Below are 17355 nucleotides of genomic sequence, written 5' to 3'. Positions count from 1 at the left end.
AAGTTTTGGGAAAATGTTGAAAAAAAATGAAAACACATTTTACGCAAAGTTGTCCATTTATAAGATATTTCCTCACCTCACCATGGTCGGATCCAGATGTGCGAGTGGGCCAGTCTCAGGGGGAGCTTATGCTCTCCCGGGTCCTGGTCTACCTACAACTCCTCCTGACCCCTTACCTTTGAAGCCTCGACAGGACATAGAGCCCCCTCTCTCGGTTCGTACCCAGCACTCACCCTCCCACACAGGGGACTCTGGTAGTCTCACTGACCTTTCCCGGTTACTCCCCTCAAAAGGCGCAGGGTTGCAGGTCAACCCCGCCAACCGGTTTACCTCACATCCCCCCTCTTTAGGAGGCTTTAGTACCCCTCATTCCCCGCTTGTTCTCCTCTAACTACATACTCATCCCTCCCCACCTACCTTTCTCTACCAACTCTCCCCCATCTTCTCTCCCCTTGCCCCCCCCCCTTCCCCCCCCCCCCCCCAACGCTCCCTCTGCCTGCGTGGGTCTCTGGCTTCCCCCTGTCTCTACCTCCCTACTACCCCTTGGGCCTTTTCCCAAACCGCCATGCCACGAATCCACCCCACCTCGGACCACCTTACATTTAAAGTCCTCTCCCTAAACGTTAGGGGTCTGAACATACCAGAAAAACGCTCCCGATTGTTATCCTATGCAAAACAAGCCAAAACAGATGTGGTTTTCTTACAAGAAACCCACTTTTGCTCTAAACACGCCCTGAAATTGACAAATCCCCTCTTTCCTCATGGTTACCACGCCACTTCCCCTCTTACTAAATCTAAAGGAGTCTCTATCCTTATCTCCAAAAACTCACCAATCAATATTAAGGATTCTCTTATAGATGAGCAAGGGAGGTTTGTCTTTCTCAAAGGAACCTTTAAAAATAGACCCATCACCCTAGCGAACATATATAGCCCCAACTCTTCACAAGTCCCCTTCTTCTGTTCTATATCTCAGCAACTGCTTTCCTTTCAGGAGGGAATGCTGATACTAGGAGGTGGTTTCAATATATCCCTCGACCCCCTTTTGGACACCTCGTCAGGTAAGTCACATATTACTTACAGAGCACTCAAACAAATCAGGAATTGCCTTCAGGATCTCTGTTTACACGACACATGGCGCATTTCGCATCCCAAAGACAAAGACTTCACCTACTTTTCCGCTCCCCACGACAAATATTCTCGTATAGACTATCTTTTCTTGTCGCAACAGGACCTATCATTAATTAAGGCCGCAGCTATTGAACCAATGACATTATCCGACCACCACCCCATTTCCCTGACACTTACCTTCCCAGAGATTAGCGACCGCACATTCATATGGAAATTGGACCCCACTATCTTAGCCGACAAATCAATCGAGAGTGACCTGAATAAATGCCTGATAGACTACTTCTTAGAGAATGATTCCCCGGACGTTTCCGAAATGACTCAGTGGAAGGCACATAAATGTGTAATAAGGGGCAACATGATATCGATTTCGGCAACGCTCAGGAAAAACCGTAAAGCCAGACTCACTGAATTATTTACTAAATTAAGGAAGTTGGAAGCACAACATAAATTAACATTGGCAAAACATACCCTGACGGAATTAACTGACACTCGAGTCTTAATCAATGAGACCCTGAATTTGGCCCTTAGGAAAAATTTTACCCTGTCCCAAAAGCTCTTTTATGAGCACGGGAATAAAAGTGGCCGCTTTCTTGCCCAAGCCCTGCGTAAGAAAAAAAAACAGACCGTTATCCATCATCTGCGCTCTCCCTCGGGCGATTTACTTCTTCACAACAGAGACATTGCCAAAGAGTTCGAGACCTATTACTCCTCACTATACAATCTCCAGAACTCTGCTAGTGCGACAGATGCTCATTTAACGCATGAACAGGCTATCTCCTCCTTTCTCACCCAATTTGCACCAACTAGGCTTTCACCTGAAGCTTCGGAGGGATTGGAATCCCCAATATCCCCCCTAGAATGGAATCTAGCACTTAAGAATATGAAACCCGGGAAAAGCCCGGGCCCAGACGGTCTGCCCACGGTTTATTACAAAACCTTTTCAGACTCATTGAGGAAGCCTTTCCTCAAAGCCTTTAATTCTATCTCTCCCTCCTCCCCCATATCACAAAGAATGCTGGAAGCACATATAGCTGTCATTCCAAAAGAAGGGAAGGATCCGTCCCAACCCAGCAACTACAGACCTATTTCCCTCCTCAATTCGGACATCAAGCTTTTTTCTAAAATAATAGCAAACAGGTTGCTCCCTTTTCTCCCATACCTTGTTTCCCAGGATCACACCGGTTTTATCCCTGGTCGAGACACCAGGGATAATACTAATAAAGCCATAAACTTACACCATCTTATAACCAGCACCAACCAGAAAGGATTTTTCCTTTCTCTGGACGCGGAAAAGGCATTCGACAGAGTGTCTTGGAGATACATGAAAGTAGTGCTCCATGCGATTGGATTGGGGCCTCATTTGATCGACCTAATCATGGCATTATACGATAATCCAACTGCAAAAGTTAGAGCCAACCACACTCTGTCGGTCGCCTTTCCCATCCGCAATGGAACAAGACAGGGATGCCCACTATCTCCCATCCTTTTTGTCCTGACTCTTGAACCCTTCCTCCGTAAGTTAGCAGCAAATCCCGATATTCAAGGCATTAAGTCCCCTCACAAGGAATATAAATATGCTGCTTTTGCAGACGACATTTTGTTATTTCTTTCGAATCCATTGATCACACTCCCGGTAGTGCTTTCAGAATTCCAACAGTTCCAATACCTGTCGAATCTTAAAGTTAATTTATCTAAATCCTTTGCACTAAACATTTCTCTACCCAAAAAAATAGTTGACCAATGTAAGATAAATTTCCCCTTCCACTGGAAGAGTGATTCCATTACATACCTGGGCATCCAGATCCTCTCTAAATTATCCGATCTATATGCTAAAAAGTTTATACCCCTCTTGAATCAATTGACCAATGATCTCAAAGGTTGGGACAAGCCTATATTTTCATGGTTTGGGAGAGCAGCTATTTTGAAAATGAATGCCCTTCCGAGAATGCTTTACCTGCTCCAAACGATCCCTATCCACATTCCTAGCTCCTTTTTTAGAAATTATAGACAACTTTGCTCCAGATTTCTTTGGGGCAATCGTAAGCACAGAATAAGTTATGACCAACTCTCACGACCAAAAAATCTGGGGGGAATAGGACTACCAAACCTCCATAACTACTACATTGCAACGCACTTAACCAGGATAGTGGATTGGAATGTGCACGCCACCAGTAAAGATTGGATACCCCTAGAAGCCTCATTTACAAAATTATCTCTAGCATCCTCACCGTGGATTCCATATCGATTCATCCCGCCGAGCCTGCTACAGCACCCTCTCATAGGCCCAACTTTAAGATGTTTTCACCGCATCTGCAAACGATCAAACATCTCATCCTCCCCGGGTCCCCTGACTCCTTTGAATCTTAACCCCGACTTCCCACCCGGAATGAAGCAAGACTTTCTAGCAGACTATTTGCCCTCGACTCACATCAGGGCCCACGAATTCTTCCGGGGCGGGAAACTACAAACCAGAACTCAGCTTGGGACCCAGACGGGGGACGCCCTCATTCCTCCTTGGTCTTACCTTCTGTTGGCCTCATATTTACAGAAATTAGACAAAAATTTCAGTTGCTCCCGACAACTGTCCCCTTTCGAAACGCTTTGCACTCAAACTCTCCCCCAAACACACCTCATCTCCTCTACACATAATTTGCTCTTCGCGGAACTTAGAGCGAATGACACGCCAGCTTGCAAGAAATGGGAAAGGGATTTGTCCATCTCACTATCAGATGACCAGTGGGAGCAAATTCATGTCACCATACATAAAGGGTCCTCTAATGTGAGCACTCAAGAGAATGGATTTAAAATCCAATCCAGATGGTACCATACTCCGGTAGTAATCCATAAATATAAACCTGAAGTTTCTGAGACCTGCTGTAGATGTAATCAGGACAAGGGAACATTGTTACACATATGGTGGTCCTGCCCATCCATTCATAATTTTTGGACGGAAGTTCACCGCCTTACAGAAAAAATCTCTTCCTATACACTAGAATTTACTCCAGCCCAATTTCTCTTGCACCATTCCAGTTTATCACATAGCACTTACCACAAATCGTTGACAATGCATCTGATAAACGCTGCCAAGCAATGAATTCCTATTCATTGGCAATCCCCCCGAGTTCCCCCCATTAAAGATTGGTTCCTCAGAATTCAAAAAGTTTCGGAAATGGAGAAACTTATTAACATTTGCCGAGACACCCCGTCCAAGTACAACACAAAGTGGGCCTGCTGGATTCACTTTCAGACCTCTCAGGAATATTTGTCGCATATGGCAACTAGCTCGTAATTTTGTGCTCAGCCCTTCAGTCCCGACACACCTCTCCTTTACTTTATGATGGGGGCAAGCCAGAGACTTCTCCCCCCTCATACCTCCTCACATCTGCAGATCTTATCCTAGTCATCTCCCTCCCCCACTCCATCCCACCTGCACCTCCTCATCCCTTTCATGACACCCCTCCCCCGTTTTCTTTATTTCTTTCTCTATTCTTAGTCTTATATTTGCCATCTATACCCTACATTGACATATAACTTAGGATTCCACACTCTACAATACTCATCCTCACAGCCATAGTTCACCATGTGTTTCGCAATTTTTCACTTAGTTAGGTAACATTTGAACGGCTTAAGGCCCTAAGGTATTCACCATTCCCCATGATCTTTACGAACCCTCTATAGCCTTCAGTTGAACAAGTCTCCCCTTACATCCCAAATCATTGTGGATCTGCCTAGATCAAGTCCCCTCTGGTCTTATGTGAACAGACTTGGACAACTTGTGTACAGTGGTAGACTCAGAGGATATACAACAGATGCCACTTCAGGACTGGGTGGCTTTCATATATTTTTCGCATATGTTTCAAGTTGCTCTTGGGGGTTATACGATCCTCATGTTATTCTTTTAACTTTTATGTGGGCACATTATCTCGCTGTACAAATGGGTTCGTTATAATTTTTGGTTTCACCTGCTACTAGTTCCCTTTATAGTAGGAGTAAGAAATCCTATTGTTGTATTGGAATTTATGATGGAGATATATACCCTGTTTTATGTATATGTCACTCGCTCTATGTCAATATTCTGTCTAATATTAATAAAAATTATTTTGGGGAAAAAAAAAGATATTTCCAACACACTGCATGTACATAGCAAAAATGACACCCCAAAATACGTTCTGCTACTCCTCCTGAGTATGGCAATACCAAATGTGTGAGACTTTTACACAGCTTGGCTACATACAGAGGCCCAAAATGCAAGGAACACCATCAGGTGTTCCAGGGACACATAGCATGCACATACCAAGAATTACACCCCAAAATACATTCTGCTGAGCAAAGAGTAAACAAAAGATTACCAGTGGTTTTAGCAGCGCAGTTGTCCACAGGATAATAGCACTGGTCCAGGCAGCAGGCAGGGACTTGGTCAGCAAAAACTAACACAATTTTCCAGGCAACAGGCAGGTATACTGTCCATATTCAATACAGGCAGTAGTCAGCACTGTCCATATACAGTCCAAGGTCAGTGCAGGCAGATATTGTCAGCAGTGCCAAAATATTGGTCCTGGTAGTAGGCAGGAACATGGTCCATCCATGTGGTGTGGTCAGTTCATGCGACAGGCAGAGGCATGATGGCATAGGTCCTACAGGCAGAAGTAGGGCCTCGTTCAGGACAGAATGGGGATGGGGTAGAGGCTTCTCCCACCTAAATCTCTTTGAAGCCTCCGAGTCTCCAGACCCTAATCTAGGAATAAGAAAACAAATTAAATTGTTTTCTTCATCCAGAAAAACAATTCTGGAGCCCCTCACATATGTGAGACCCCTGTTTTGAATCCCACTAGTCCACTGGGAGGGTACAGGATCAATCCAAGAGGCATGGTCAAACAGTCCAGGGTCAGTTCCAGATAAGGCAGAGGTATGTACAGAATCTTTTTTTCTGACGTTTTCAGTCTGTTGGTCTGGGAGGGATTTTATCAGGAAAGTGGCGTTCAGAGAGTCTGCTATTCACATGGGATCGAATGTTTTCTGGTGGGCCGTTTGGGTATATAAGGGCAGTGGTGATTTCCTCCTGGTAGCCAAGGAAGGGTTTGTGTCTTTCAGTGGATTTTAGATAGATTACATAGGTGTTGTACATGGCCAAATTAAAGAAAAAAATTGAAACTTTTTTATACTACTGGTATGTTCTTCTTGTGGAAAGGTAGGGTTCGAGCATCTGCTCGTTGAAGTCTACACCCCCCCATGAACATGTTGTACTCATGGATACATGTTGGCTTTTGTATTGGGCCATTCCTCCTGGTGATCTCAACTAATGTATTGTTGTGGATCGAAGAAAGCATGTACACATCCCTTCTGTCCCTCCACTTCACAGCCAAAACTCGCCGCTTCGCCTTCTCTTAACCTTTTGTTGACGAGGCTTTGAGGAAAGCCCTTCCGGTTCATCCTTACGGTGCCACATGCTGGAGTTTTCTTTCTATGAAGGTTGCAGAACAGGGGTAAACTTGTATAAAAATTGTGCACATAGAGATGGTAGCCTTTCTCCAGGAGAGGGTTTATGAGTTCCCAAACGACTTTCCCACTCGATCCAATGTATTCTGGGCAATTAGTGGGATGTAGCTGGGTGTCTTTCCCTTCGTATACCATGAAGCAATATGTATACTCTGTGGCTCGGTCGCACAATTAATACATCTTCACCCCATAGCGGGCCCCTTTGGAGGGAATAAATTGTTTTAGGCCCAGCCTGGCAGAAAATTTGATCAGGGACTCATCCACACATATGTGTTGGTCTGGGGGAAGAGCTCAGAAAAAATTTATTAGCGGCCGAATTTTGTAAAGTTTATCAAAATTTGGGTCATTTCGGGGAGGGCACTGGGTATTGTCGTTATAGTGTAGGAATCTCATAATCATGAGATATCTGGTCCTGGGCATTATTGAGGAAAAGATGGGCATGTGGTAGATGGGGCGGGATGACCAATATGAACGTAATTCATTTTTTCTGTTTAGTCCCATACAGAATGTGAGGCCCAAATTTTTTTTTAACTCTTCCAGTGTTAGGGCTCTACACTCGTAGGGACGGGCATAATAGGACGTTGGATTACTTGCTATAAATTGTTGTGCATATAGGTTGGACTGGACCACAATCGATTCAAGCATGTCCTCAGTAAAAATGGAAAAAGTCTATCGGGGAAAAATTGTGTGTGGACTCCTGGGTGGGCAGTGAAAGGGGGATCGTTAGCTTCTCCTGAGTTAGGTGGAAGCCACAAGGGGTTCTGAGGGGAATAGGGAAGGCTGGCATGGGACCTAACCCTTTGGGGCTGAGTTGACACACTGGTACTTGGCCTTTGTCGAGGTACTGTGGTGCTGGTGGATGGCACTGCATTGCTGGTGGATGGCTCTGCCGTACCGCCTCCTCACCAGTACGCCTTCGTCTGATGGGCGGACTTATCTTCCTCCTCTGAGGCTGTCATTGTACCGCTGCTTAGGACAGGCTCGTAGTCCACATCAGACTCAGAATCTGAATATGAGGAGGAATCCGAAGCAAAGAGCATCCTGTTGCTCTCGTCGGCCGCAAGACTATTGTATGCCTCCTTGGCTGAATATAACCTTTGTGACATTCTTAGTGATCACAAATGGCACTGACAGGTGACACTGATGTGGCAGATGGTACTGACAGGTGACACTGATGTGGCAGATGACACTGGCAGATGACGCTGATGTGGCAAGTGACACTAGCAGGTGACACTAACAGGTAGCACTGATCACAGGTGACACTGATGTGGCAGTTGACACTGACGACAGGTGGCACTGATACGTGGCTGCAGATGGCTCTGGCAGATGGGGTTGGCTCTGGCAAATGGCACTGGCAGATGGGGCTGGCAGATGTAGATGAAAATGTAATGGTAACACTCACTCACTATCTCTCAGATCGCTTTCCCTCCTCACACATTGTCTCTGTGTGAGGAGGGAGAGACAGGACACCCAGCAGGTGATATCAATTAGGTTTTAGGGTCAGATAGGGTCTGTGTCGCCCTGGGCAGCATCAGGTTAGTGCCAGTACCGCTAACACCCACGCGCAAAAGCGTGAGGAGGGAGAGACAGGACACCGGCAATGAGAGATGATCTCATGTTTACATTTGAGATTATCTCTCATTGGCAGCTACGATCGCGCTGTAAACGGCCGCTGTGATTGGCCGTTTACAGCGATCTGTGATTGCCTGTGTCCAAGGGACATGGCAAACACAGATTTTCCCCGATGCGTGTGCGGGGAGAGAAAACACGGGAGGGTGTCCGCTCTGTAGCTGTCTTTCGGCTATAGGGCGGGTGCAAAGTGGTTAAAAAAAATACCTCTCAGACACTGGTATATCAATGGTCCCCTACCCACAAAGTACTCCACATATCTGGATCGGACCTCACGGGCGCTTTGGGGGGGCAAGCCAGGACGAGCAGCTTCAAGGGCTGTGAGGTTCACATTTTCCATCAAGTCTGCATCAGGGCCAACTGAAGCCACATAGTTTACTGAATGTTTTTTTCAAAAAATTGTGCAGAACGCAGTAGGCAAGCACAATATGATTTAGTTTATATTTCGCTATGTGTATTGGAGTCAAAAATAGGCGGAACCGGGTGGCCATTATCCCGAAAGTGTTCTCCACTACTCTTCTGGCTCTGGCCAGCCACACATTAAAGATCCTCTGATCCAGGGTGAGGGTCCTCATTGGGAAAGGCCGCATCAGGTGGTTTGCCAGAGCAAACGCCTCATCCACGACGAAAATGAACGGGAGTCCTTCTACATTCTCCTCTGGAGGTGGCAAGCCCAGACTGCCACTCTGGAGACGCCAGTAGAATTACGTCCATGTGAACACTCCACCATCTGACATACGGCCATTTTGCCCCACGTCCACATACAGGAAGTCATACATCGCTGATACCACCGCCAACATCAAGATACTATTATACCCCTTGTAATTATAATAGTAGGACCCTGAGTTGGGGGGGTGGGACGATGCGGACGTGTTTCCCATCAATTGCACCTCCAAAATTGGGAAAGTCCCAATGGCTGGCAAAGTGGGAGGCCACAGTCTGCCATTCCTGTGGCGTTGAAGGAAACTGTGGAGTCAAAGACGAAAAAAAATTGTAATTTTGCACATCAAGATTGCAAACAGATTAGACACAAACATTTTTGGCCAATATCAGTATAACATTTTTGCAAATGAGTATTTAAAGCCTAAAGTATAAGGTCCCCTTATCAGATTGCTCACAACCGCCCCCCCCCCCATCTGATGGCCCATTGCAAAAAATTAGGGGGGGGGGTGTTTTGGACAGGTAACCCTCTCCACTTCATTGAGAGCTGAATGCATAAAGTGTTATACTTTGACCAACCCCTCCTTACTTACACTATTGGCAGCCCACCAGACAGGTAAGAAGTGTCATAATACAAACAAAAAGGAACAAATGGAAGCACATTTTGACATTCTTCTATTACCTATCAAGATAATAATAGGAGAAAAAAAAAAACTTTAAACTGTAGCATTTGAAAGTATTGAGGCAGGCCCTTGTACTACATGCTTTGGTGAATTCATCCATAAAACTGACCAGAAAAAAGGTAGGTATAGTGTGTATTGGGTTTGGCAAAGTCAGCAGATAGAGGATTGCTATCAGCTGACCTAGCAGTTGGAGGAGGGGGGTTTCTTATGAGTTTGGCCCAAAAAATGTTTGTATGCAACACCACTTCCGGACTAAATCCGTTGTAATTTATCTGACGGATTTGGTTGTCGGAATGTCCGACCGTGTGTACAAGGGCTAAGAGGGAGTCAAGAAATGAGATATGTAATTTATGCTCCTAGAACACCTGAAGGTGCTCCCTGTATGTTGGGCCTCTGTATGTGGCCATGGTGTGTAAAAGTCTCACACGTGGTATCACCATACTCAGGAGGCATAGTAGAATGTATTTTGGGGTATAATTTGTTCTATGCTTATGCTGTGTGTGAGAAATAACCTGATAATATGACACTTTTGTGAAAAACAGAAGAAAAAAAATCTTGATTTTTAGCAAAGAATTGTGGGAAAAAAATTACTGCTTTAAAAAACTCACCATGCCTCTTTCTAAATACCTTGGAATGTCTACTTTCCAATAGGGGGGCATTTGGTGGTTATTTGTACTTTCCTGGCTTGTTAGGGTCTCAAAAAATCAGCTAGGCTGTCAGTACTTCAGGTGTGATCAATTTTCATTGACTGGCACCATTGCTTGTGGACTCCATAACTTTCACACAGATTAAATAATATACACTGATCTGGATCATTTTTACCAAAGATATGTAGCAGTATAAAATTTGGTGAAAATGTATGAAGAAAAATTCTTAATTTGCAAAATTTTATAACAGAAACAAGAATTTATTTTTTTTTTTTTACAGAATTTCCTTTTTTTCATTTATATATTTTTAAAAATAAAAAACCCAGCGGTGATTAAATGCCAGCAAAAGAAAGCTCCAATTGTGAAAAAAAGAAAAACATTTCCTGTTTGTGCGTTGCATGACTGAGTAATTGTCATTCAAAGTGTGAGAGCACTGAAAGCTGAAAATTGGTCTGGTTAGGAAGGTGGTTCAAGTGTCCAGTTGTCAAGTGGTTAAAGCGGAGGTCCACCCTAAAGTGGACCTCCGCTCATCGGAACCCTCCCCCCCTCCGGCGCCACAATTTGCACCTTTCAGGGGGGAGGCGGGTGCAGATACCTGTACAGTACAGGTATTCTGCACCCACTTCCAGGATAGCTCTCTGCGGAAAGGGGCGTAGATTACGCCCCTTTCCGCAAGTGCCCCGCTGCCTGCTGGGAAACACACAGATCCCAGAGGCAGCGGGGACCATCCTTATTGCGCAGCGCGATACGCGCATGCGCAGTAGGGAACCGGGAAATGAAGCCGAAAGGCTCCATTTCCTGATTCCCATATCCAAGATGGCGGCAGCAGCACCCGACAAGACGATCTAGAGATCGGCTTCGGGTGCCGACATCGCGGGCGCGCTGGACAGGTAAGTGTCACTATTTTAAAAGTCAGCAGCTGCAGTATTTGTAGCTGCTGGCTTTAAAAAAAAAAAAACGCGGAGTCCCGGCGGACTCACGCTTTAAGACCAAAGCTTTTAAAGCAGAACTAAGTCCATCAATTTAACACTTTAAAAGTTACATTCCAGTCACATGCTGGGAATGTAACAGTCACATTGGTTGTGCTCTCAACCAAACTGTCAAACCATCAAGTGGCTGATAGCTGATCACGTGCAGCATCATGGCAGTTGAAGATAAAACAGAGGCCAAGATGGCAGCTTTCTTGGCTGAAAACAATAGAAGGCTTTTGTTCCACTTAAAGTCATTTTTTTTATTTTACAGCTGCCTTAAAAGCTTGGTATTCTTGCAATAAAGCTCTCCCCTCCCGAATCATGATCTACAGAGATGGAGTTGGAGATGGGCAACTTAACACATTGGTGAACTATGAAATTGCTCAGCTTGTTGATTGCATTAAAACTACAGGAACAGACTACAGGTAATGCTCACAAATAAAAAATACACTTTTTGTACAGTATATTGTAGAATTTTGCATTTTTAATTTATTTTGTTAAGACATTTTACCTAATGTTAACTTGTAGGAGAAATAAACTCAAAATCATTTGTCAGTGATTGGTAATGATCTTTCTCTTTGGGGACATGACAACATGTTACATTCCCTATTTAAGGAATGCTATGATTTACTGTTTATGCTCCCACAGCATGAGCCTGGATGAGCATTCTAAAGTGGTGGTGTATTGAGCTGTACCAGTTCTACATGTCTTACACTTCTTTGAATGACCGCTAGAGTGACAAGACGTGTTATTGAACCCCAAGCAGGAAAATTCAGGTCATATGCTCTGTTAGACAAAGTTGTACTGTGTGTATGTAAATCTCTGGACTGAATGGACAGCTATTCAAATCTTTTGGCAGGTAAAATGGTATTCATATATGTATTGCATTTTTGTGGTTATCTGTTTGCCTGGAATTTAACTTTAACCACTTAAGGACCGCCGCCTGTACATATACATCGGCGCAATGGCATGGACAGGCACATCAATGTGCCTGCATTCCAGTCGGCGGGGTGTCCAATCGGAACCGTGAATTGTAAACACAGGCAGGAAGAAGACATCATAGTAAGCGCAGAAGTCTATACTGACACCAGGCACACTTGTCACCCCCAGTCACAGTGTCACTGATTGCAGTGGTCATTTATTTACTGATCACTGCATTTAGTGTAATTTGTGACTGTAAAAAGGTTCAGGGCCTTTAGCCTTAGGCCCCTTTAGGTCCAGGGTAGCCCCCTACCCCCCCCATAAAGGTTTAACCCCTTGATCGCCCTCCAGGTAACCCTTTCAACCCCTTTTGCCAGTGTCACTAAGAGATCGTTTTTCTGATCACTGCATTATTGTCGCTGGTGCCGCTAGGTAGCCAGTTATTTTTTTTAGGTTCACCGCCAGATTTTTATAGCGTCAGGTACCCCCATATATTACCTAATAAAGGTTTTAACCACCTGATTGCCCCTAGTTAACCCTTTCACCAGTGATCACTGTATAAGTGTTACGGGTGACGCTGGTTAGTTAGTTTGCTTTTAATAGCATGAGGGCACCCGCCATTTATTACCCAATAAAGGTTTAACCCTCTGATCGCCCAGCAGGTGATATCAATTAGGTTTTAGGGTCTGCGTCGCCCTGGGCAGCATCAGGTTAGTGCCAGTACCGCTAACACCCACGCGCAAAGCATATACCTCCCTTAGTGGTATAGTATCTGAACAGATCAATAACTGATCTGATCAGATCTATACTAGCGTCCCCAGCAGTTTAGGGTTCCAAAAAACGCATTGTTAGTGGGATCAGCCCAGATACCTGCTAGCACCTGTGTTTTGCCCCTCCGCCCAGCGCAGTATCGATCGATCACTGTCTTTTACAAAACACAACACACATAACTGCAGCGTTCGCAGAGTCAGGCCTGATGGCTAACAGTTTTTTTTTTTTAGTAGCGTTTTATACAGTTGCTGACAGCCTAGGTACTTTTTTACCTGTGAATCTCACTAGTTGTACCAGTAAATTTAGAGCCCAAAATGGCAAATCGAAGGTACACTAGTGAAGAGGCCTACACATTTCTGAGCATGACAGATAGTGAAGATGAGGTCACTCATCTGTCAGATTCAGGCTCAGAATACGATCCTATAGACAACAACGGCTCTAGGACAGATAGCTCTGGCGACAAAGGTGAGGTCCCTGCTAAGGTCAGGCGTACCCAATCCCAATCTTCTGATGTTGTTGAGGTGCAAGAACCGCAGGTCCCTCATATGGAGCAGAAAGCCAGTACTAGCGCCGCTATTCCTTCGGCCTAGTACACCCTGGACATACATCCAGCACTGCAGTAACGCTTGGTGACGTGGTGAATCCCATAAGTGCAGTTCAAGCTGGCTAGGTGGCAAACACAAGTAGTGTCCCGCTGCCACCAAGAAGAAGACAAAGTGTCTTTCCTGCAGAATTTGCCGATCCTGATTGGGTGCCCACCACTTCTGCAGAACCCGTACTTCCCCCATTCACTGGCCAACCCGGTATTCAGGTGGAAACAGCTGATTTTACGCCACTTATCACAGCTGTGCGTTATACCCTGAAGATTCAGGAGCCAGCAGATCCCTCTGCTGATGTACCGGTCCCTTTTGGGTCCCGCAAGCCAGCACGTTCACCTAAGTTGTTCCCGTATCTGACTTATTTTGACAAGTTCATTTACAACGAATGGGGTCGCCCGCAACTGACCTTTTTCGGTCCCCAAATACATGGCGGTGCTTTAATCTTTTGAGGAGAGCCTTCTCAAAAAATGGTTGGCTCCTCCAGTCGAGGACCCCCTAGTATCCAGGTTAAATAAAGTAACCACGATCCCGGTTGAGGGGACTCCTGCATTGAAGGATCCCACGGACAGGAAAGCCAAGGCAGTGGCTTGTTCCTTGTTTACGGTTGTGGGGTCAGCCGTGTGACCAGTACTGGCATCCGCACTTGTGTCGCAGACACAACTACGAATTGGGAGAGCAACAGGCTTCTGTGTGCGCGTAACTAGCAGACCAACTAGACCAACTAGTGCAAGGCCTTAAAGTGGTTGTAAACCCTTACAAACCACTTTGACCTACAGGTAAGCCTAGATTAAGGCTTACCTGTAGGTCCAAGCAATATCTCCTAAACCTATATGGTTTAGGAGATATTTGCCCCGAAAACGGGCAAATATCTCCAGGCGCACTGAGCGCGGCATTTCCAAGAATGGAGCTGCCGCGCGTGTCGACTCCCGTGCGCATGCGCGGGAGTGACGTCATCGCGGCTTTGCCGAATGACAGCGGCGGAGCTGCGAGACCCCACCAACAAGATGGATGCGGCGGACTACAGGGGACAGCGGCGACTTCGCTGGCTCCTGTGTCAGGTAAGTGACACATAATGGGCTACTATGCGATGCATAGTAGTCCATTATGCTTTGCCTTTGCAGGGAATGAAAGAGGAAGTAAACTCATCAGGGTTTACTTCCTCTTTAAGTACGTCTGTGATGAGGCCCTGGATACTCTCCCTCTGTTATCCAGGGCTTCAGTGTCAGCTGAGGCGCCTGATTTGGCTAAAATGATGTTCTGCTGACCAGGCTTTCAAAAAAGCCCTGACGGATCTTCCCTTCCTTGTCGACCAGCTCTTTGGAGCCTCTTTGGGTGACATTATTAAAAATGCCACCGGTGTTATCTTACTCCCACATGCCAGGAAGGCTAAGGAGCCATTCCGTAGGCAAGGACCCTCTTTTTCAGCTCACAAACGTTTTTTTCGTCCGCCAGAAATTCAACAAAACTTCCCCAGCCTGACAGGATGGCCACGGACGGACAAAAACGTCCCTGGAACCTCAAGCTTGCGAATAAAAGTGCTACCGAATGAAGGTTTGCCCCTACCCATGTCTCGGGTGGGGGGTCGCCTTCGGGAGTTTGCAGCCCGGTTGTCCTCTCGGTTATCCGACCAATACCCCACCCACTGCCAGTTTGTGGCTTTTTCTTTTGGTCTGGCATCAGCCCCCCAAGTCTTTACCAAGGTATTGGCTCCAGTTTTGGCATTGCTGTGGCAAGGTGGGATCGCAATCGTGGTATACCTAGACAATCTCCTCCTGAGGGCATCTTCTGCCTCAGAGTTAGAGGAGAATGTGGTGATCACCATGCAGACCCTGAAAGAATTTGGGTGGCTGTTGAACCTAAAGAAGTTGGTGATTGTACCGACCCAGCGTCTGGAGTACCTAGGCTTGCTGCTGGACTCCATGGAAAGCGAGAGGTTTTCTCCCTTCAGACAAACTGCAGACTCTCATATCCGCTGTAAAACTGCTTAGGAAACGCAAGTGGTCGTCGCTCCGTTTTTACATGCGAGTCCTGGGTCTCATGGTAGCCTCCTTCGAGGCAGTACTTTATGCCCAGTTCCACACCAGAGTCCTGCAGAAGGAGATTTTGACAAAATGGGACAAATCTCAGTTGTCCCATGATCGACAGATCCAGGTGAGCCAGTCAGAGACTCACTGATCTGGTGGCGGAGTTCCCCGGTGATTCAGTCCAGGAAATCCTTCCTGCCTCTGAAGTGGACAGTGATCACAGCGGACGCCAGCCTATCCGGCTGGGGTGGATTGATGAGAGTTCAATCGGCACAGGGTCTCTGGTCGATGGAACAATCCAAGTTGCCGATCAATATGCTCAAATTGAGAGCGATCAGGCTATGCCTCTCCACATGGCCGATGAGAATTCAGGGGCGTCCGATCAGGATCTAGTCAGACAACGTCAGATACTGGACCAGGAGAATGGGCGTTGCATCTGGAGATATTCGGGTTACTATGCCTGAGGTGGGGCACACCAGACGTGGCTCTTCTAGCCTCTTGTCTCAATCAGAAGGTTCCAAGATTCGTGTCCAGGACAAGAGATATGTGGGCAGACGCGCTGGTGGCTCCGTGGGATCAGTACCAGCTGATCTTCGCCTTTCTTCCACTGAAACTTACCACGCCTGCTTCACAGGGTGGAAGCCAAGGGGATCCCAGTAATACTGTTTGCTCCAGATTGGCCTCAGCGTCCTTGGTACGCAGACCTGATGCGTCTGGTGGCAGACGCTCCCTGGCGACTGCCGTTGCGAGAAGACCTTCTGTCTCAAGGTCCAACTCTCTATCCTGCTTTACCATCACTGGCTTTAACGAAATGGCTATTGAGAGCCAGGTGTTGAGGAACCGGGGTCTGTCGGACTCTGATCCCAACTATGTTGAGAGCACGAAAATCTTCTTCCCGGAAGATATACCATCGTACCTGGAAGGTCTACAACTCCATGTGTGAGGAGAAAGGATGGCATCCTCGCTCCTTTTCTATATCCAGACCAAAAATTGTCATTAAGCGCCATTAAGGGGCAAAATTTTCAGCGACCGCTGGCCTCTCACTCATTAGTGAGTACCTTCGTTCAGTGGGTATGACATGTAGTCTCTCCGGTGCGTACACTCTTACCCCCATGGAATTTGAACCTGGTGTTTGCGGCGCTTCAAAAACCACTGTTTGAAAATATCAGGGAGATTCCCCTGTTGACTCCCAGAAGGTGGTGTTTCTAGTGGCCATCACATCGGCCAGGAGGGTTTCGGAACTGACGGCCTTGTCTTGCAAGCCACCCTATCTGGTTATCCACATTGATAAGGTGGTGTTGCGGCCACAACTGTCTTTTCTACCAAAAGTGGTCTCTGCTTTTCATATTAATGAGGACATTGTATTACCATCTCTCTGTCCTAAGCCGAAACACCCTAAGGAGGTGGCCCTTCACGCTCTGTACGTGGTTTGGGCTCTGAAGGTGTATTTGTCTACCACTGCTCCTTTTTCGGAAGTCAGACTCGCTGTTTGTTTCGGTGGCCGGTCCCAAGGAAGGCATGGGGGTCTCGTCGGCCATCATTTCCAGGTGGATCAGACAGATTGTAGTACAAGTAAAAAATGCTAGGAAAGCCGCGCTCAGGTATGAAATAGGTTGCTGCCGCCCTACAAGTCCTCAGCCCCCACCTGGAGGCTGTGGATATCCAGTTGTTTTAAAAAATAATAGGGCTCTAGGCGCTACCTTTAAAGGAATATTTTATGGGCTAAGCCCATGATTTTATGAAAGTTCTTTCCTCAGTGCAGGTGGGTCACTGATTCTGTCTAGCATAGAGGGTTTAGAGAACTTCCATAAAATTACGGGCTTAGC

General features: G+C 46.2%; 1 protein-coding gene across 2 annotated transcripts in view; it reads left to right on the top strand.

Moving 5' to 3' along the window:
- PIWIL1 (piwi like RNA-mediated gene silencing 1) overlaps positions 1–17355 on the top strand; it is a 510395-nt gene that overhangs the window by 439388 nt on the left and 53652 nt on the right. For both annotated transcript variants that reach the window (XM_077461809.1, XM_077461808.1), the window contains one exon: positions 11486–11639. In XM_077461809.1, the coding sequence (XP_077317935.1) occupies positions 11486–11639 (154 nt within the window). The remainder of the gene's footprint in view (positions 1–11485; positions 11640–17355) is intronic.

Source organism: Lithobates pipiens, unplaced genomic scaffold, assembly GCF_037356315.1.
Source record: "Lithobates pipiens isolate NorthernLeopardFrog02 unplaced genomic scaffold, aLitPip1_a1.2 Scaffold_3, whole genome shotgun sequence".
Taxonomy (NCBI): domain Eukaryota; kingdom Metazoa; phylum Chordata; class Amphibia; order Anura; family Ranidae; genus Lithobates; species Lithobates pipiens.
Note: the sequence above shows the minus strand (reverse complement) of the source record. Positions and strands in the feature narration are given on the sequence as shown.